Source organism: Oryzias melastigma, linkage group LG9 (assembly GCF_002922805.2).
Source record: "Oryzias melastigma strain HK-1 linkage group LG9, ASM292280v2, whole genome shotgun sequence".
Classification (NCBI taxonomy): Eukaryota; Metazoa; Chordata; class Actinopteri; order Beloniformes; family Adrianichthyidae; genus Oryzias; species Oryzias melastigma.
In genome coordinates, this window is record NC_050520.1 from 30,563,412 (window position 1) to 30,584,259 (window position 20,848).

At 40.5% G+C, this 20,848-nt stretch overlaps 1 protein-coding gene across 3 annotated transcripts in view; it reads right to left on the bottom strand.

Moving 5' to 3' along the window:
* Window positions 1-20,848, bottom strand: part of specc1la (sperm antigen with calponin homology and coiled-coil domains 1-like a) — a 30,222-nt gene that overhangs the window by 3,861 nt on the left and 5,513 nt on the right. For 2 of the 3 annotated variants that reach the window (XM_024275549.2, XM_024275550.2), the window contains exons 2-13: window positions 12,730-12,877; window positions 12,514-12,652; window positions 10,799-12,429; window positions 9,817-10,024; window positions 9,621-9,694; window positions 6,889-7,064; window positions 6,553-6,755; window positions 6,349-6,467; window positions 3,942-4,032; window positions 3,404-3,493; window positions 1,817-1,979; window positions 1,532-1,634 (exon numbers count right to left, since the gene is read on the bottom strand). In XM_024275549.2, coding sequence (XP_024131317.1) covers window positions 1,532-1,634; window positions 1,817-1,979; window positions 3,404-3,493; window positions 3,942-4,032; window positions 6,349-6,467; window positions 6,553-6,755; window positions 6,889-7,064; window positions 9,621-9,694; window positions 9,817-10,024; window positions 10,799-12,429; window positions 12,514-12,652; window positions 12,730-12,840 — 3,108 coding nt within the window. In that variant the 5' untranslated portion in view covers window positions 12,841-12,877. The remainder of the gene's footprint in view (window positions 1-1,531; window positions 1,635-1,816; window positions 1,980-3,403; window positions 3,494-3,941; window positions 4,033-6,348; window positions 6,468-6,552; window positions 6,756-6,888; window positions 7,065-9,620; window positions 9,695-9,816; window positions 10,025-10,798; window positions 12,430-12,513; window positions 12,653-12,729; window positions 12,878-20,848) is intronic. The other variant, XM_024275551.2, reaches the window with a different exon arrangement.

Below are 20,848 nucleotides of genomic sequence, written 5' to 3' on the forward strand. Positions count from 1 at the left end.
ATGTTTATCCTGTTCGGCCCATGACCTAAGGTGTGTTTTGGATTTTGACCTCTTGTGCGATTGAGTTTGACACCTCTGACCTAAACATACATTGCTGACTAAATGAACATCTTCATAAACTCACAGGTATGAATTTTCCAAACTATTTTAAGGAAATATCTTTAAAGTAACAATTGTTGGCCTAAAATAGTGGACTGGTACCGTCCGTGGCCCAGTGGTTGGGGACCACTTGTCTAAACTACCTTTTTTTGCTCATACTCTCTTCTTCTTCTTCTGGAATAAGGGGTAATGTTATGGTGCTATCACCACCTAGTGGTCAAACTGAAACGCTCTCAATGAGAGGCAGAATAATTGTTAGAGCTTCTCTGTACAATATTAACAATCCTTTTTTCACTAATACATTTTACAGTATGTGAACTGGATCAGATAATATGAATATATTCAAAACACATATATAGATTATTAATGTATTTCTAAATGTATAAACCATAGAAACTCAAAATTGAATTGAATCAAATTGACATAAGTGGATCAAAAGGAATTTTTAAAAAATCGGAAAAAAATCAAATCTGGACATTATTGGCGATACCCAGCCGTACTTTTCTCACTTCAAAACTATGACTTTTAATGTTGCTTTGAATGCGTTTTCTTTTTTAAATAAGAAAAACCCAGACAATGACGTACAAAGACTATCACGGCAACGTGAGAATTAAAAAAGAAAACAACAGCTTTCCAACCACAGTCTGAGGGCAGGAAACACTGCATCAATGTGGCAGAGACAGATCTTTATCTTTACTCTCACCTCCTAACTTTGTGGCATCTGTTTTTGCAAAGACGATTTTCACTGGCTAAAAAAAAAAAAAAAAAAACTCCACAGGAAGCTCTTCTTAGGCTTTGCAGCAGCTATGTGGACTACAGCAGGGGGGTCAAACTCAATCACACAAAATCTAAAACATACGTCAGGTCACGGGTTGAACAAGATAAACATTTGAAAACTATAAAACGACATTTTTAAAACAGTAACTTTTTAACACAATTATGAATAATAAAAAGGAGGAATATTATTCCAGAATAAATCAACTTAAACCTTAAATAACGTTTGGAATTTATTCTCCATAAAAAAATATTTGAGCGAAATTATACAAGTTAGAAATTGTCCATCTATCCATCCATCTTCTTGACCGCTTCTTCCCTTTCGGGGTCGCGGGGTGCCAGAGCCTATCCCGGCTACTGATGGGCGAAGGCGGGGTACACCCTGGACAGGTCGCCAGTCCGTCTCAGGGCCAGTTAGAAATTGTGCATAACGAAAGATAACATCTGTCCATTAATAATAATAAAATATAATGATCTGGAGGGCCGGATAGAATCACCCCGAGGGCCGGATCCGGCCCCCGGGCCTTGACTTTGACACATGTGGACTACAGAAACCCAAACTAGAGCTGCTAGGGTGTTTGTTTTTAGAGCAAAGACTGAATAAAAATGATTTCATTGCATAAAAGAGCACAAAACCTGTTGGATCTGTGGAACACACCTGATACCCCTCAGTCTTCTTTTGGCACCACTTCAGCAACGCGTTCCTCTTGGAGCCTCCGTACTCTCTGGCCAGCGCTGCCAGCGGGTCCTTTCTCTCTTCTCTGTGAGGGAAGCATGAAGCAGATTTTCGGTGACACAGATTCTCGCTGCTCGAGCACCCAGATGGCTTTTGTGGCCAGGCAGAAACCCGACAGGACCTGCTGCATGTTGCACTGGTAGATTAGTCAAACCAGAGGCAGGCATGGCGTTTGCAGACATTCATGAGAGCGTTTAAATGCGTCACCTGAGGCGGCTGCGGGTTGTCGGGGTGATGGAGGCGGTGGGGGAGGAGGACAGGGACAGTGGGGAGGAGGCGGCACTCATTGCTTGGTGAAGAAGGCTGGATGAAGGGGCTCCATCAGGAGCTGACATCTCCCTCTTCATCTCCTCGCTGCTTCTACGTGTCACTGCAGAGGAGACAGAAAAATAGTTTCCTTAAATGTTTTCTTTTAAAGAAGAATATTTCCAGACTTTATAGGGGTGTAATCGACTTAATCATGATTTATAGTCCTACGATATAACCAGATCTATCTGTGTGAGGTACGTTTTTGATCTAAAGGACTTATACCGTTATAAAAATGTTAGATTTTTTAATTATTTGGACATTATGGGGGATGGGACAAGAGAAAATGAGCATTTTAGGGGGTTCTCCAGATAGATTTGATATTTTCAACACTATGGTTTTCTCTCAGTTTTTGTAGATTTGGTGAATGTTTTGTCATCATGTTTTAGCATTTTGTTTGTGTTTAAGATTTTTATAAATAAGCCTTAACGTGTGTGTGCATATGTTTAGAAGTACTTTATATATATGCTTTATCAAAAATATTTGTTTTGAAGCTTTTCAAAAAATATTTAAGGATTATATCTTGTTTTTTTTATTGATCTGAAAAAAAAAATCAGACCTGTGACCCTAAAACTGAGTTTAAGTATTTCTCTCTGAGTCACACTGGTTGAAGTTTTAGGTAAAGATGTCCTGGATCCATTGTAGTTCAGGATGGTTCAAAATGAATATCGACTGAATCGAATAGTAAGACACAGATTATGATATGAATGAAATTGTTGTTAAATATAGCTGTCCCGCACCTCGGTGTGTGACTTTTGTTCTCCACATTGACTCATTCCTTGGAGGAGCTGCAGACTCAGGAACCATTCAGGAGTGTCAAACTCGTTTTGGTTCAGGGCCCACATTCAACCCGTCTGATCTCAAGTGGGCCGGACCAGAAACATAATAGCAAAACAAACTTTGGTCAACTTCTTATCTGTAACTTTGTTTCCGTTTTGTTTATTTTTCCCAGAAAACTCAGCACTCCGCGTCAATCTTTCTTCTTTTTAAACAACATTTTGGTATTTGTGTTGTCACACCTGATAATGTTTAGAGTACATTAACAGCAGTGAGGCTGGCAGGGAACCTAACTGCATCTTACTAGACGTGGCCCCCTCCTGCAAAGAAATGCTGCTTATTTCCTGATCTCATCATGCTGGTTTACTTTTCCTTTGCTCCCCTAGTGGCAGAATTGCACATTGCAGACATTTCTTTAAATAACCACAACTTGCCACAGAAATGGGCTAAAAACTTGCTTTTTTTCAACATCCTTATATATTTTTCTCTTCACAACTGGGCTGGAATACACTATTATGTTTGACCCCCCTGATTTAGTGATTTAGCCCCCAATTCTGAATGCTGAGAGTAAAGCAGGGAGGCAATGGGTCTTATTCTTAGAGTCTTTGGTTTGACTCGGCCTGGATTTGAACTCACAACCTTCCCGTCTCAGGGCAAACACTCTACCACAGGGCCACTAAATGAGTTATTACACCCCTGAAAGTGTCAAACCTGAAATGGTCTTGGTGGAGTCCATGTTGGAAACCCTCTGGAGGACGGGCGGGGGTCGGCTCGCCGAGCTTCCCCTGAGGAGGTGGTCGGCTGTGGACACATCACAGTCTTTACACGGCTCCTCCTTTGAACTCAAAGGAGTCAGGGTCATCAGAGGAGCAACATTCCAGTCTTTCTCAATTCAGGGAATGCCGACATCCGAGCAGCTCACCAGGAAAACATTTAATCATGGAAAAGTAAACAAAACATGGAAGCTTATGGTGGGCTCTGCACGTTCACATGAAGCACTTGAACTCATTACTGTCCAGAATAAACGGAGGGAACCGCTGCCTCATTACATCCCTCTTATCGTCTCCTAAACATGGTTATTTCTAACTCCGGCCTCGGGGGAACTCAAGACCCCGATTGTCATGAGAGACGGTGCGGTCTAACTCGCTAATTCTTAAAACGGAGAGACCCCGGCAGACAAAGGGATTATGCAACACCGGCCGTGTGATCCAACATTTCCTGCTTTCATTTCCACAAGAGAGCCGTTCACCTGGCATGGAGATGTCCGTGTAGCTGGGTCTCTTGTCGCTTAAGGATGAGAGAGGTTTGGCGGCTGACATGGATCCAGGGATGGAATGTCTCTGCAACAGGAAATAAAGAAATCTATTTGAAATAAAAAGGCAATAGAGGAAAATTCCAGTATCTATGTAACCATGCTCTGTTGTTTTGAGATATCAGCCTCCAATTTGATGATAGGAATTTCCACATAAGAGAATGAAACTATTTCAATAAAAGATCCACATGTGAATCTGGAGCTGCAGGTTGCAGATCTCTGTGCTAGTTTGAATGCTTTTTGCTGAATGTGTTCACTAGAGATGCTGAAGAAACTTTATTGCTGCATAATGTCCTGATCATTATGAACGTTTTGATGCCAAACTTGCATAATTTGCAGAAAGTGCAGATTTTTTTTTTTGTTATTATTGAAAATTTTCTCGAAAATTTGCAAAAATTGTGAAAAATGTATAAATACCAAAAGTAATAGCAGGAATGACCCTTTTAATAACAATATTGCATTGGTTTTAACGTTCACAAAGAATTGGAATGAAAAGGATAAAAAAAGTTGCAAAAATAGAAAAAAAAAAATGAGTTAAATGTACAAATACCAGGAGTAATACCAGGAATGTCCTCAACGTTTTGATACCATTGTTGCATTGGTTTCAAAGTGCACAAAGAATTGGAATAATCTTGTGAAAAAAGATTGCAAAAAATGTCAAATGCATAAAAAGGTATAAATATCAAAAGTATAAACATGAATATCCAGAACGGGCTGAATGCTTTGATACCAAACTTGCATATATTTCAGAAAGTGCACAAATATTTGAAGAATTAAGTATACAAAAAAAACGCAGAATTGGCATAAAATTTCAAAAATTGCATAAAATTTCAAAAAAATGCATAAGTAATAGTACAAGCATGAATGTCCTGAACGTGCTGAATGTTTTCATTGCAGAATTTGGAGAAATTTGTAAAAAAAAGTCCTATTCATTTTCAATGGGGCTGGAAAAAAAAATGGCATAAATTGCAATAAATCCTAAAAACCATAAAATGTACAAATGCCAAAAGTAAAAGCAGGAATGTAAAACTCAACGAGGTGAACGTTTTGATATCAAGATTGCAGAAATTGCTGAAAGTGTGATTGAGTTTATACGAATCAAAAAGATTAATAAGGAATAATAAAGAGAATGGCAGAGCTGAAATTAGAAAGATAAAACCAAGGAAATAAACAAACAAAAAACGACTCGTCGACTAGCAAATTAGTTGTCGACCATTTCCACAGTTGAAGTAGTCGCGACTAATCGACTGATCTTGTCATCCCTGCTTTCTACACAGCATGCTGCAGCTTTGTTTCCTCTCTTCAGTCACTTTTGAGTGACTTTGTCCACCGCTGGACCTCAAATCACCTGCAGCTCAGACTTCCTCTTATTGTGGTTTCATGGCTCGTTTGCCTCAAACGAAGCTGCTAATATTGCCGTGTATATTTTGATATCGTTGTTTGTTTGACCTAAGAGGCAGAAGCACTTCCCGATCATCTCTGCAGCTTTTTTTCTAGGGAAATCATACGGGATGGGTAAACCGCTCTCGTCTCACTTGTGTCACAGAATGTAAATGCATATTTTTCCTGAACTGATGTAAAACTTATTTCATAAAATGTGACAGTTCCACATATCTCTGGTCTTTAAAGAGCCACTCTGAAGACATATTTTCACAGCAGAAGTAGCTAACAGAGACTTTTGGCTAGAAGCAACCCCGCCCCCCTCACCATCGCTGAGAGCTCTGATTGCATCTAAAGCTAATACAACAAAATATGCAACATTAGATCAATCCAGAGGTAGTTTCTGATTCCTCACTCACCTAAGCATGAGGCTGAGTGGAGAAGAGAGACTTTGGTACACCCATTACATTAGTCAGAGCTTTTTCCAGCACTCAGTTTTCTGATCCACTTCATTACGAAAAACTCAGTTTTAATCATAAATCCTTTTATATTGGTCTTCTATTGTGAGATAAATACAACAAAAACATGCTAAAAACACAAAAAAGATTATTTTTATTAGAGTGGATCTTAATACAAATAGTGGTGTTATGGGTGACAGAAAGGGGGCGGGGTTGCTCCTAACAGTCCCGCCCACAACTCGGGTGAATTTCGAATAAGCTCCTGCCACTCTGCAGGAACTATGTCTTGAAAATGATTCTGATTTTTTTTTTTTTTGTCTAAAAATGGCGTGAACTGAAAATGCTTTTACAGTAGATCAAAAGATGATCAGAGTGGGACTTCAAAGACTGATTGCTGTTAATCAAGTTCATAAAGCAAACAGATAAATCCAGATTTAGCATCATTTTAGTGTTCTTTCACTTGTTGACCTGAATTGCAAACCACATGTGATTGGGTCCTTCTGTACCTGTATGGGGGAGACAGCTGCAGCTGGGGGAGTCTTCATAGGACTGGGGCTGAGGGGGGTGCGTGGTAACGGGGGCGCGGAGGCTGTTGGAGCTGCAGCAGCTGGACTGGAGGGTGGACCTAAAGCAACCAGGACAAAAGGAAAGCTAAGAAGAGGAGGAGGATCTGGTTTTTATGAATCACAAATGGAACAATCATTCATTACTCTGATTGTGGAGAGACCGCTCTGACATCTCTGCGGTACCTTGTGAGGCACTATCGAAGCTCTTGATGAGTGTTTTCACTGTAGGGGAGGGCTCTGAGGAGGTGGAGGAGCGTCGGCTCAGGCCCATCCCCTGCCTGAGGGCTGCCAGGTCCCTCTCCACTGCATTCATGTAGTTGTACACTCTGCCTCGCTCCTCTTCCTGCCTGGAAAAAACAACCCCCCCTCAATCAGCCCCCTGACAAAATCAGATTTATGCATCTGATCTACGATGGCTGGAACTAATTGCTGGACGAGGAGGTGTCCCCCTGACTGCTTGGTGCCGTTCACATGTCTTACTTGCGGCTCTTAATCTCTTCCAGCTCCTTGCCCAATTTCTCGTTCTTCTCTTGTGCTTCCTGCAGTCGGCGCCGCAGGTCTCCTATCTCTTCCTGTGCTTCCGATTTGATGTCATTAGCTATGACCACAGCTGTTTGCAGATCCGCTTGGAACTGACGCCACTCCATGGACTCCTCCTGCAGCAGGACAGCAGGGAGCTAAATATAGCGCTACACAAACATGTCCTTCACTTTGACCACTTTCTCAGTGGTTCTCCACCAAAGTGTCAAACAATTAAGTCTAATTCATCCCTAACAATTATTACCATCAGCACTTTCACTGCAGATGACAGGAAGACAACTGTTGAGCATGGTAGACTAGGGCTGGAATGATTAGTCGACTAATCAACTTGAAAAATAGTCAACGACTAATTTAATAGTCGATTAGTCGTTACTTTATATTATATGGAGTTTGAGTTTAGTAAAGTTGAAAGTTATAATGGCATTCTGCTAGCTTTATGGACTACTTTGGCTTTTATTAAGGATTTTTTAGGCTACTTTAAAGTTTAGCTTATATTTCAGCTACATGCTAGTTAGTTTGGCTAATTTAGAATTTTTTCAGTTTCATAGGCTAATTTGGAGTTTAGCTAATATTTCTGCAGCATTATAGCTATTTTGGCTAACTTACTCTTTTTTTTGTTTTTTAGGCTGTTTTCGAGTTTAGCTAATATTTCAGGTACACGCTAGTTGTTTTGGCTAACTTAAACTTTTTTTATTTTTACGATAATTTGGCATTTAACTAATATTTTAGCTCACTATCAGCTTCAGCATTTTTAGCTATCAATTTCAGCATCTTCACCAGCCAAATAGCAGAATATATCTAGTTTTTAGTTAGTTTAAAGCTAATGATGGTTAAGATGTATGTTTTACATCCACTTTATGTATGACCTGATTTGTCGACTATTAAAATAATGGTTTGTGGCAGCACTGTGGTAACCCCCACCCCCACCCCCCTCCCTCACTGACATTCACTGAAATACATTGTTAGTGTTAAACTAACCTAATTTTGTGTTGCGTTATAGCTAAAGACCGTCACCTTTAGACCTAATTGTTTGTGTCAGAATGAACAAAAGTTCCAATGAAGCAGCAGTTTAAGCCTTTGTTTATGTGTGTTTTGGGTTTTTTTTCAACATAATCTGCAGGAAATTTTTCCAAGGATATACTTTGTTGTCAAACAACTGTATTAAGGTCAACTTTGAACATCCAACCATCTTTCAAACCTGCTGAATCTGAACTTTTGTGGTTGCTGTACCTTGAAAAGGTTGCATGTCTGTTGCAGGGACACACAACCACACAAGTACACACTAGTGACAATTCAGAGTCATTAATGAATCTATGAAACGTGTCTTTGGACTGTGGGATGAAGCCAGAGTGCCTGGAGAAACACCTGTATGGGGAGAACATGCAAACTCTACACAGAAAGGAAGGACTCAGCTGGGATTTGAAGCACTACACCGCCATGCAGCCCAAACTTTAAATGTAGAACGTGGTAACGCCACAGGCAACTTCATGCCTACACACACACACACACACGCTAGTCTTGAATGGATATAAACTAAAGGAGTGAATTACAATTTAAATAGATTTATGAAACTAAAATTGAGTTTTTTTCAAAAACCAATCCTAAGATAAACTACTGTTACTCATTTAAACTAGGGCTGAGTATCGATAATAATTTCCAGAATCCATTTGATTCAATTCACCAGAACTTGGATTGATTCTATTTTTGTTATTATTCCCCCGATTCTTTCAATGTCCTTAATTCAATTCGATTCAATTCAATTTTGAGTTTACACATTCAAAACACATCTATTTAGAAATAAATGAATAATCCACTATATGATTTGAATATATTTATATGAATCTGATCCAGTTCATATACTGCAAATGTATCAGTGAAATAATGAGATTGTTAATATCATCCAGTGTTACATGGATTCTCTAAAGGAGAAGTTCTAACTAAAATGTTCAGATCATTAACATTGTAAACATTGTTCTGCTTCTCCTGGAGGACGTTTCAGTTTGGCCACTAGGTGGTGATCGCACTATAGCAGTTCATTTTTATCAAGAAGAATAAACAAAGTATGAGCAAAAACTTTGTTTTAGACCAAAAATGGTTACTTAAAAAAACATTTTCTAAAAAGAGTTTGGAAAATTAGGTCGACCGAGCGTTAGCTTTAGCCGTCCTATGGGAAACCCCATAACATGTTAGCATTAAGCTAGCAGACTGTAGCTTTATGTGCTAAATCGATCTCTCCTTTTATGAATCGATTATTGATCTATTAAGCTTAGATTGATTCAGATCAATGAATTGATTTATCAACCCAGCCCTAATTCAAACTGAACTGAAACTTTCATGATTTGATTTTTTTAAAGCAAGAAAATCTGTTCATGGATTGAATGAATCCACAATGCGTTTTCTAAAAGAACATTGACAAAAAATAAAAAATCAATTCCCTTCAGCCCAGACCTCCTGATGGCAGGATTCATGTCAAAGTGTAACAGTTTTTTTACTAAAACTTCCTGAAACATAAACACAAAAGAAAGTTTTGGTCTCACTGACTCAAATATTTTAAAATAAAGTGTATTTTTTTGGTGCTGAACGCTCACAACTTTGTTCAACTTTACTACACTCTGACTCCAAATAGAAAAAAGTAAACAGTACTTAATGAAGATGATGAAGGAGCATCTCACCCTCAGTCTACGATGAAGAATCTTAATTTCTCTCTCCATGTCATGCTTCTGATCCTGCAGCTTCTTCACAGAGTCTGAGGAAGAAAACACATTCATGGTGATCGATGTTTCCTAAATGATCCTTTCCTGAGGTCAGAAGATGAATAACTAAAAGTTTGGATGTTCCAGAAAAGCGTGAGGGCAGAGGAGGACTCACTCTCCAGGTCTGAGATGATGAGGTTGTCGTGGAGTTTCAGGGCTCGGTGCTGTTCCACCTCGTCTTCCAGCTCAAAGATGGTTTCCTTCATGTCTGCGATCTCCGTCTCTTTCCCCTGCAGCTCCACGCGCTGCTTCTCCAGCGCTCGCTCCTGCTCCGCCATCTGCTGCTGCACCTGCTGCTGAAAGTCTCTGTATTCTCGGTCCAGCTGCAGGCAGAAGAAAGAGCATGCTGAGCGGAAGCATCAGGTGAGAGGAGGATTTTTGTGTGGAAAAGATGGAGCTGTAAATCTATGGAGAAAATCACAATTACTCTGATGTCACACCGGCCTCTGCTTAAGTGACTACTTCCAATGACAGTCTAAGTGAACGAGTGTTTCGGGCTTCTGTGTTCAAACTCTCACATTTACGCATCACTACTAAAATTTTACGAGCATTTTCAGGCTCTCCGAACAAGACATGTTGAAAATTAAACCAGGTGGAACTTTGACCAATCGGGGACTCGGATTTGGTAGTGTCATATGAGCAGTGTCCTTTTTGGACCCGACAGACGCCCTCATGCGTCCTGCTGTGCAGCTGTGAGATCAACGGAATAAAACTCTGACTAACATGAACTTTTTTAGATTCTGCAACAGATATTTTATGGAATTAAAGAGAGAATATGGCATGTATTTGTAGTTTCTGGACAAAAGCAATCTTTTATCTTAATAAATAAAGTGGAAGACAAACTTTGATCAGACGGCTGTAATGCAGAGCAGTGGGGGGCGGAGTCAAAACAGAAGAGAAGGATGAATTCACCCGACCACATTTTAATGAGTTTCCGAGTCTCATCGTTGTGGTTTTATGACATTGTTTTTAAGAGAATTCTGTTGGAACTACTAGAGCTTTTAGGTGACGTCACAACAGTATTTCTTTTGATTTTCTGGTTAATTGGCTCCACTTAATTGAATTTACTTCTTCCAATTGTTTGAGCTCTAACTCACCTTGCTGAAGGTCTCCTGCAGTCGATTGAGTTCCATGTGTGCTTGTTCTAGCTCCGCCTCCATCTTGGCAGCTTTGGCCTCGGCCTCCTCCTTGCCCAGCCGTACTCCCTCCAGCAGCTGGCAGATGTCGTTCTTGTCGCCGGCGGTGTGCAGCGAGTACAGTTCGGCCACCCTCTGCCTCTCCTGCTCCAGCTGGGCTCTGCAGCGGTTCAGCTCGGCCTGCTCGTTGCTCACCGCTGCTTTGTACTCGTCCAGCGCGGCCGCCATGGCGACTCGATCCTGCCTCTCTGAATCCATGATGCGCTCCATCTGGTGGTTTCTCTCCTTCAGCGCTCCAATCATCTCCTGGGCTTCGGCGTTGTCCTGCTCTGCCATCTTTAGTGTGTTGGACAAATGTTGTTGCACTCCCAGGAGCTGCTCTCTGTCAAAACGGGCATTCTCTGCTAGGTCTCCATAGCGTTGCTCGAGCTCCAAGTAGCGACCGCTCTTGATGTCCTCCTCAAGCACGTAGGGAATGTGGTGCTCGTCCAGCAGCGAGCGAAGGTATTCGATCTGGCGGCCGTACAGCTCCAGCTTGTCACTCTGCTGGCACAGGGAGTCCATCAGGATGACCTTCTCCTCCCCAAGACGCTCGTTCTCGCCGTTGAGCTCCTGGGTGATTTGCTGCAGGTCAGCTAGCTCTTGTAGGGTGGCTTGAAGTTCCTCGGCGGTGCTGTGCTGGTTCTCCTCCATCTGGTGGATGCGCTCCGTCAGACAGGCCACAGACACCTCGCTGGCATTGCCACTGCTGCCCCTTCGGGAGCGCTCGGTGCTCGGAGCACACTCGGACTCGGACGAGGAGGAGGCTCCAGAGGGGGCGTCTAGAGCGTCGTCGCTGGAAGTCACGGCTTGGTAGACCTCACTGGATTCACTGTCCAGGTTGTCAGCCGAGCCTCCATGCTGATGCCCTGCGAGCAGATCCTCCAGCGAGCCCGGGGCGGAGCCCTCCACCGATGAGGTCAGCGTACCCGTGCAGCCAGGGTCGCTCGGCGTCCCCCCCACCGCCAGGTCGGGGCTCAGGGAGAGGTAGTTGAAGAGCTTGTCGGAGCCGTCGAGCCTCTGCTCCAGAGAGAAGCCCAGAGCGTTGAGGCGGTCTTTCAGCATGCGGTTCTCGCTCTTGAGCAGGTTCAGCTCCTCTCGGATGGCCCGGTTCTGCTCCTGCAGGAGAATCAGAGTGGACTCCACGTCGGCTGCAGTGATGGCAGAAACCTGGGGCTTCTCTTCCTCCCCGGCTTCTTCCTGCGGCGACGCTTCCTTCCCCCCCAGGCCGAGCTGGGCCCTCATGTCTCTCAGCTCACTGCGGAGGTGCAGGATCTCTACATCTTTGCTTTTGGCCAAACTCAGCAGATCTTTCACTTTGGCTTCTAGAACGACCTTATCACTAATCTGGCTATCTGATTTGGACTTGCTCATGCGGCCGTCTGACTCTTGCAGGATCTGGTTCCGGGAGCGCTTCCCTGAGGCCACATCTCCCGCTGCCGTCCCTGACACCAGCTGCTTTTTAGCAGATGACGTCCTGGAGGTCCGGAGACGGTCTCTCTGTGAGCTGGGCTCCTTGGAAGTGGTTGATGTTGTACGCTTGGATAAAGCACCTGTTAAAAAAAATAAAAAAAAGTCAAACCAGTTTTAATTTACTAAAGATAAAAAACAGATGTGATTTTGTCTGTTTTATTGACCTGACGTTGACTTTGGCTTGCTGTCCAAACTGCTTGCAGTCGTTCCAACAGAGGCAGTCTTCTTGGTTTTAGTGACAGAGCTGTTTGATGCAGCGGTTCCTCCAGCCACAGCAGCTAACAGGTCATCGTTACTTTTTACCTGGAAGAATGAAAAACATCATAAAACCAAACTCAAGGGTACAAACCTGTAAATGGCCAAAGCACGGCGAGCTTCACCTTGGGCAGTGGGCCGGAGGGGAGGCTTTTGGGCGCAGACTTTCCGGTGCCAGCAGTCTCGGACTTGCCTCCGTTGACCTTACTTGCCGATGGCCGGGCCGACTTCTTCATGCTGAGCTTTTTGATGCCGACACATTTACAGCCCAACCTGCAGACAGATGAAAGAGGGGTGCATGTCAGAACGGATAGCATCGATTTTCCAGGAAGAGGCAATAGTTTCCACAGAGGAACATCCCATAATGCACGTGTGTCAAAGCCAAGACCGGGGGCCGGATCCGGCCCTCTGGGTAATTATATACGGCTCTCCAGATCAATTTATTTTATTGTTATTAATATCCGGATGTTATCTTGAGCTCGTTTCCAACTTGTATAATTTTGACAAAATATATTTTTACGGAGAGTAAAATATTAAAAGTTATTTAAGGTTTAAGTTGATTTATTCTAGAATAATATCCCTGCCTTTTATTATTTATAATTATGTTAAAAAGTTATGGTTTAAAAGTTGTGAAAATTAGCATTCTGCTAGCTTTTTGGACTATTTGGGCAATTGCTAAGATTTTTTAGACTATTTTGGAGTTTAGCTAATATTTCAGCTACATGCTAGCTGTTTAAGCTAATTTTTTATTTTTTTTTTGTTGTTTTTTAGGCTATTTTGGAGTTAAGCTAATATTTACATGCTAGCTGTTTGGGCCAATTGAGGCTTTTTTCAGTTTTTTTAGGCTTTTTTGAAGTGTAGCTACTTTTTCAGCTACATGCTAGCTGTTTTAGCCAATTTTGTTCGTTTTTCTTTTAGTTTTTTAGACTGTTTTGGAGTTTAGCTAATATTTCAGCTACTTACTAGCTGTTTTGGATAATTTGGGCTTTTTCAAAAGTTTTTTAGGCTGTTAGGGGCTAGTTAATATTCACTAATTAGCTGTTTTGGATAATTTAGGCCTTTTTCAGTTTCTTTTTTTTTTCTTTTTTGAAGTTTAGCTATTTTTTCAGCTACATGCTAGCTGTTTTGGCTAACCTTTGTTTTTTAAGCTAATTTTAGCTAATATTTTAGCTGGCCATCAGCTTCATGTTTTCAGCATCTTCAGCTGTCAGCACTAGCATCTTCAGCAGCCAAATTCATCTGACAGCATTCACAATAGAATTATCACAGGAAGTGCTACATGTCTGGTTCATAATTATGTTAAAAAGTTACGGTTTTAAAGTTTTAAAAATGTAATTTTAGAGTGTTCAATAAATGTTTATCCTGTTCGGCCAGCGACCTAAGGTGTGTTTTGGATTTTGGCTCCTTGTGCGATTGAATTTAACCACATGCTTCTCATAGAAAAACTGTTCTGCGTCTGTGATTAAAAAGCTTCTAGAGATGCTGCTGTTGTTGTTTCTTGAGGCACACTTGCAGTTTGAGGGATTTTCTCTGACATTTGGTAGTTAGGAGCTGTAAGCTACCTCACATGGAGAGTAAACATTGAACTTAAAGCCTTCAGAGCTCCATGAATACCTCTTGTGTGGCAGCATGTGCCTGTCAGCTGAAAGATGGATGACAATACAGATCTTGTGGGTGATTTCTGTTGTTGGATTGCGTGTGAGGAGCAGTGATTAGCAGTCTCCTCCTTTGAATGGAGATCATATCACAGAATAAACAGTGAAACCATTCAAACCAGAAGCATGATCTGAAAAAAAAAAGATGGGTCAGATGCTCTTTTAATGAGCACTCCTTTTCATTTTTCAATGACAACGTGTCAGGACTGTGTAGGGTTCTCTCATACCAGCACACAGCTTTATTTAAACAACTTGACAATGGAAAAATGATTCAAACTGGCTGGAAAATTCTTGATCCCAATCGTTTGGATTGGATTTCAAGTTTCCAACACAATTCGAAGCAGATTGTCTAAAAATATTCTATCAAATGTAAATTGTGGTACCCAGAAAAGTCAAGAATTTAACATGTGTTAATGCTGGACGTAATTTTTAAAAATACTTTTCTAGATTGCAAGCCCACGTCTCCACAGATTTCGACTCGATCAACAGGAAAATATGTGTAGAAAACTACTGTGCAAACAAGAAGCAAGCACTTAAGCACAAACTTGGATGTGATGGAGCTCACGTGAGGGAAAAAGCAAGCTGAAGTGATTGATTGTACACAGGAAATCCAGTTACAACTTACCAAGTGCTCTGTTGTTTCCCTGAGCAATTAGTTGTTTAGATATGGACATAAAAATAAATCACGCACAAGCAGTAAATCAGACTTTAAATGGAGCCCAGTGGTTTCAGCAGCAGCACAAATGTTTAGATTACTCCCAAAGTAAATAGCTCTGAAATCTCAGCTGAATGAGCACATAATCTAAAAATTAAAGCCGCGAGCGGCGTTGTAATTGGTCCTCTTTTGTCTTTTCTGCCCTCCTAAAACACACCGCTATCAAACCTGATCGAATTTGCTCAATAACAACAATTTCAGTGGGAGATTTGAGCTGGCATTTCCCATCATGGTGGTCTTTAGCACTGGGACAGACACAAAGCCCTATAATAACCGGTAACATTAAACATTTGATCTGACTTAAGGAAACAGGGTTTCTCCTGGCTTAAAATAAGGTGGTAGTGGTCGTGTCTCGTCACAACCTCAGATTTGTATACCTTATTTTTTTCCAGACCCCCCACACACCCGGTCCAAATTAAATCTGAAATCAAAAAGTTAAAATTAAACCTTCATTATTTGTTTTGTATAAATTGTAGTACATGATTATGCAAAAGTTAGAAAGTACAAGGTGTTGCGTTTGAGGAAATAAGTAATTTCTCAATTTATAGTAAAAAAATTCAAATAAATATGTTAAAAACAAAGATAGCCAAATGGCAACGTTACTAGGACTGAGCATCACTTCCAGAAATAGCACAAATTAGTTCAATTAACCTTTTTCCTTTTCTGAACACAAGGGGAAGTTTTACTGAAAAAAAATCAATGACACTAAAAACTAGTCAAAAGCTGTTTTTGCTTTAAAAAAAACTTACAATGTGGATATTTCTCCAAGTAAAAAGCTTGAAACAGTTTCATCATTTAATGTCACAAAAACTAACCCAAATTACAGCAGTGGTTTGTGGGAAAAACTGTGTGCTCATTTCTGCAAACAAAAAAAGTAAACATGTTTTTGGGTTTCTATAAAGTCATGGGATCATAACATCTTCCTAAACAATGAGTTGATCATGAGCTCTGTTTGTATATAAAGGAATTCATATACAAAGTTTTGCCGTGTGGCAGTAAAAGTCCAGTTCTAAACCTGATTGAGGTGCTTTCCTGGCCCTGTATGAGGGGTTTGCACAAATAAATACAAACCACAATGACTTCACACAATGTCGCAAAGAAGAATGGTCTGAAATCTCCCCATGATGAAGAGAAACTAAAAATATCTTACAGAAAACATGAAATAGAAATGCTGCTAACGGTTTAGGCTGATGGTGTAACGAGCTAGGTTCTCAAACAGTCCTCTTGCACAGTTTAAAATCTCCATCGGATCATCTTTTGTTGTGTTTTAAGTTCGTTCCCAGTGCTCATACTTACGATTATGTGGTTTTTAGCCAAAATTAAAAAATCTGTGGTTTTCTAGGACATAGTTTCTGCAGAATAGCAGGAGTTCATTAAAGCGGGGCAACCTCATCGTGGGCCGAACAGGTAAACGCTGAAGCTGATAGCCAGCTAAAATACTAGCTAAATGCCAAATTAGCCTAAATAACTAAAAAGAAACAAAAAACTTAGGTTAGCCAAAACAGCTAGCATGTAGCAGAAAACTTGAAGCTAAACTTGAAAATAGCCTAAAAAACTGAAAAAAGTCTAAATTAGCCAAAACAGCTAGCATGTACCTAAAATTTTAGCTAAACACCAAAATAGCCTAAAAAAATCTTAGCAAATGCCCACATAGTCCAAAAAGCTAGCAGAATGACAATTTTTAAAACTTTAAAACTGTAACTTTTTAACATAAATGTGAGTAATAAAAAGGCAGGAATATTTTTCCAGAATAAATTAACTTAAAACCTTAAATAACTTTCAATATTTTACTCTCTATAAAATATATTTGTCAAAATTATACAAGTTAAAAATGAGCGCAAGATAACATCGGGTCATTAATAACAATAAAATAAAATGATCTGGAGGGCCAGATAGAATTACCTGGAGGGCCGGTGTTATGCCGAGAAGTGCCTGTTTGCCGAGAAGTGCCCCCCCTGTCGCGGGAGCGCGCACGCACAACTGAGTAGGATCCTCGTCCGAAAGTGCGTCCCTCTGCCAGAATGCGTCTCCCCGCTCTCAGACATCGTTGATTTGTTTCGGAACACTCGTATTTTGTTCCAAAGAGTCCACAAAGGAGATGGATGATAACAACAGAGATTATTTAGGAGCTTTTGTGGGTTCGCTATGTTTGAGATCGCCTTTTTCGTTTCCAACCGCATATTCTCCATAAAACGAGAGGAGGCTCGGATTTTGTCAGGCAGCTGCAGATCTAACCTGTCAGTCAGTGCACCCCCACCCCCCCGCGCAATAATTTATTGTAGAAAAAAGTATTTAATAATTGTCCGTTGTTACTGTCTCGTTCATAAATCGCGTTTATTTCCTGAAATTAGTCTAAGACTGGTCTTGTTTTCCTTTCTTCATCTTTAATACAAGAAGCTGTCGGTGTTTGACAATAGACCCTATGTGTGTGTGTGTGTGTGTGTGGGGGGGGGGCATCCATGTCAATAAACTCTCAGAAGCCCCAGGATAAAGTATATCTTAATAATCCACCTATTTGAGCAAAAAAGGAGCATTACAAAACCAATACACAATGCAGAGACAGGATAGCCTATGATTCTGGCAGAGGGGACAGATCTTGGCACAATCCTGTCCTGTGTGATCACGCCCTGTGAGGGTCAATGGAGAGAGCATTCACGTTTATTTCATGGGATTCTCTGTGTCACTGATTATTTAGGCCTGTCGCATGTATTTCTTCCTTCCCTGGACAGTCTTGAAACGAAAAGGCGGAAAAAATGTGATAACATAAAATAAAACAGTGAAACTAGGATATATGTGAAGGCACTGTGTTCTCATTGATACGTTTATTTCTAATTTTTTTACACATTATTTTATCTAATTTTGTTTTCAACCTCTGCCTCCTCTTGTGCGTCAACATGTGTGGATGTCATTGCTGCATTGTAGGCTATGTCTGTAACATTTGGCATTTCAATAAAACTAACAAAATTATGTTGACTGAATGTGTCACCATCATGTCCACGATCACAAAGACTTGGACTCAGACTTGCAACATAACAAGGGGGTGCATTTATCCCCTGGTCATTTCCGCTGGCTGATGAGAATCGCATCCACTCCACAATTTAAGCGAATACAGGAGTAGACATTTGTATTTGACTTGAAAAATAACTATTCAAAAGAACTCTGAACTATACAAATAAAGTAAGTCATCACGACAAAACACATAGTTTAATTGTGATTACAAGATGATCAACAATGTAGAAAGAAGTAGAGAGAAGGGATGTCCTTAATAAGCAGAACATTTTGATAGTTGAATGGCTGAAATGGCATAAAGCATGCAGGAGATGTGAGAGGCCAAAAAGCATACAGATGTAAACGTATGAACAATAGTTTGATTATATAGTGCAGTCATTATTTTGACTGTCCTATGCAATCAAAATTGTAAAACACAAGAACAATGTTTTGATTGCATAACACAATCAAATTAAATAGATTCCATTGAAAGCACAACACAAATGTTTAGAAGTTCAGACCTTTCCTTATGCAATATTTCACTGACATTTATATAATTATTATTTTTGGAATATGCATTGATTTACAGAGGCAAAAACCGGCCTATCTTACTTTTTTCGATTGTTTTTTCCATTGTAACTAGATCCTCCATATGATCCTATATCCTGATACAACAAGAAACAAACTTTGCATTCTTGTTATTGAGAGATGATAAAAAAAGTTTTCTTTCTTTCCTGCATGTAGACTGATTTAAGTTTATTTTTTAATGTTTATCAACAACAACAGTTGAAGAAGACACTTCATAGGAGTGTTTTTTGGTATATATTTTTGTCCTAGACCATCTACACTGTTTGAACGTCCTAATTGAATCTCATGCACCACCTCCCTCCCTTTACATAACTAAAGTACTCGAAAATACAGGTTTTTTGACAGAACTTTGGGCTGACGATTGTTTCAGCAAGGAGCGTTAAGTGAGCTCGGGACTACAGCATGAAAACAAATCAGTTTATCACATAAAATATAATAAACCACATCTGCCCCTTACACATATTTTTTAGGTCATATTGTTTAATTTTTCCTGAATTACTGCTTTGTTTTACTGTGGATTGTATAAGAATGACAAATGCATTGTAAGGGAATGAGTTGGCAGAGTGGCTGATTTGGTTCGATAATGTCTGGAGTTTAGTGAATCTACTATGCAAAGATGCTCGTCGATCTGGGGTTCTATAAATCAACCTGTTTTTTGAGAGATTTTGGAGAAATAAAGGGAGGACTTGAGCACAAGACAGAATTAAGGCGTTGAATGAGGGTAGACCCAATAATAAGATTAAATATAGATCAAAACCAACTTTTTAGAAGTGTTCTGCTGTTTTTGCTATCAACCACATGATAAAGAGGGTTTATACATGTGAAGTGTCTGCATCTCCGTGTGGGAAAGGGAGGGGAGAATACTTCTTTCTACATTGTTGATCATCTTGTAATCACAATTAAACTACATGTGTTTTGTCGTGATGACTTACTTTATTTGTATAGTTCAGAGTTCTTTTGAATAGTTATTTTTCAAGTCAAATACAAATTTCTACTCCTGTATTCCCTTAAATTGTGAAGTGGATGAGATTCTCATCAGCCAGCGGAAATGACCAGGGGATAAATGCACCCCCTTAATTGTTATGTTGCAAGCCTGAATCCAAGTCTTTTTTTGTTTTTTTTTTCTTCCCCCCCTGTGATTATGGACATGATGGTGACACATTCAGTCAACATAATTTTGTTAGTTTTATTGAAATGCCAAATGTTACAGACATAGCCTACAATGCAGCAATGACATCCACACATGTTGACGCACAAGAGGAGGCAGAGGTTGAAAACAAAATTAGATAAAATAATGTGTAAAAAAATTAGAAATAAACGTATCAATGAGAACACAGTGCCTTCACATATATCCTAGTTTCACTGTTTTATTTTATGTTATCACATTTTTTCCGCCTTTTCGTTTCAAGACTGTCCAGGGAAGGAAGAAATACATGCGACAGGCCTAAATAATCAGTGACACAGAGAATCCCATGAAATAAACGTGAATGCTCTCTCCATTGACCCTCACAGGGCGTGATCACACAGGACAGGATTGTGCCAAGATATGTCCCCTCTGCCAGAATCATAGGCTATCCTGTCTCTGCATTGTGTATTGGTTTTGTAATGCTCCTTTTTTGCTCAAATAGGTGGATTATTAAGATATACTTTATCCTGGGGCTTCTGAGAGTTTATTGACATGGATGCCCCCCCCCCACACACACACACACACACACATAGGGTCTATTGTCAAACACCGACAGCTTCTTGTATTAAAGATGAAGAAAGGAAAACAAGACCAGTCTTAGACTAATTTCAGGAAATAAACGCGATTTATGAACGAGACAGTAACAACGGACAATTATTAAATACTTTTTTCTACAATAAATTATTGCGCGGGGGGGTGGGGGTGCACTGACTGACAGGTTAGATCTGCAGCTGCCTGACAAAATCCGAGCCTCCTCTCGTTTTATGGAGAATATGCGGTTGGAAACGAAAAAGGCGATCTCAAACATAGCGAACCCACAAAAGCTCCTAAATAATCTCTGTTGTTATCATCCATCTCCTTTGTGGACTCTTTGGAACAAAATACGAGTGTTCCGAAACAAATCAACGATGTCTGAGAGCGGGGAGACGCATTCTGGCAGGGGGACGCACTTTAGGACGAGGATCCTACTCAGTTGTGCGTGCGCGCTCCCGCGACAGGGTGGGCACTTCTCGGCAAACAGGCACTTCTCGGCATAACACCGGCGCAACCCATTCTCTACCATTGCGTATCATATGCACGCTAAAACCGTGTTTGGCGTATATTATACATGG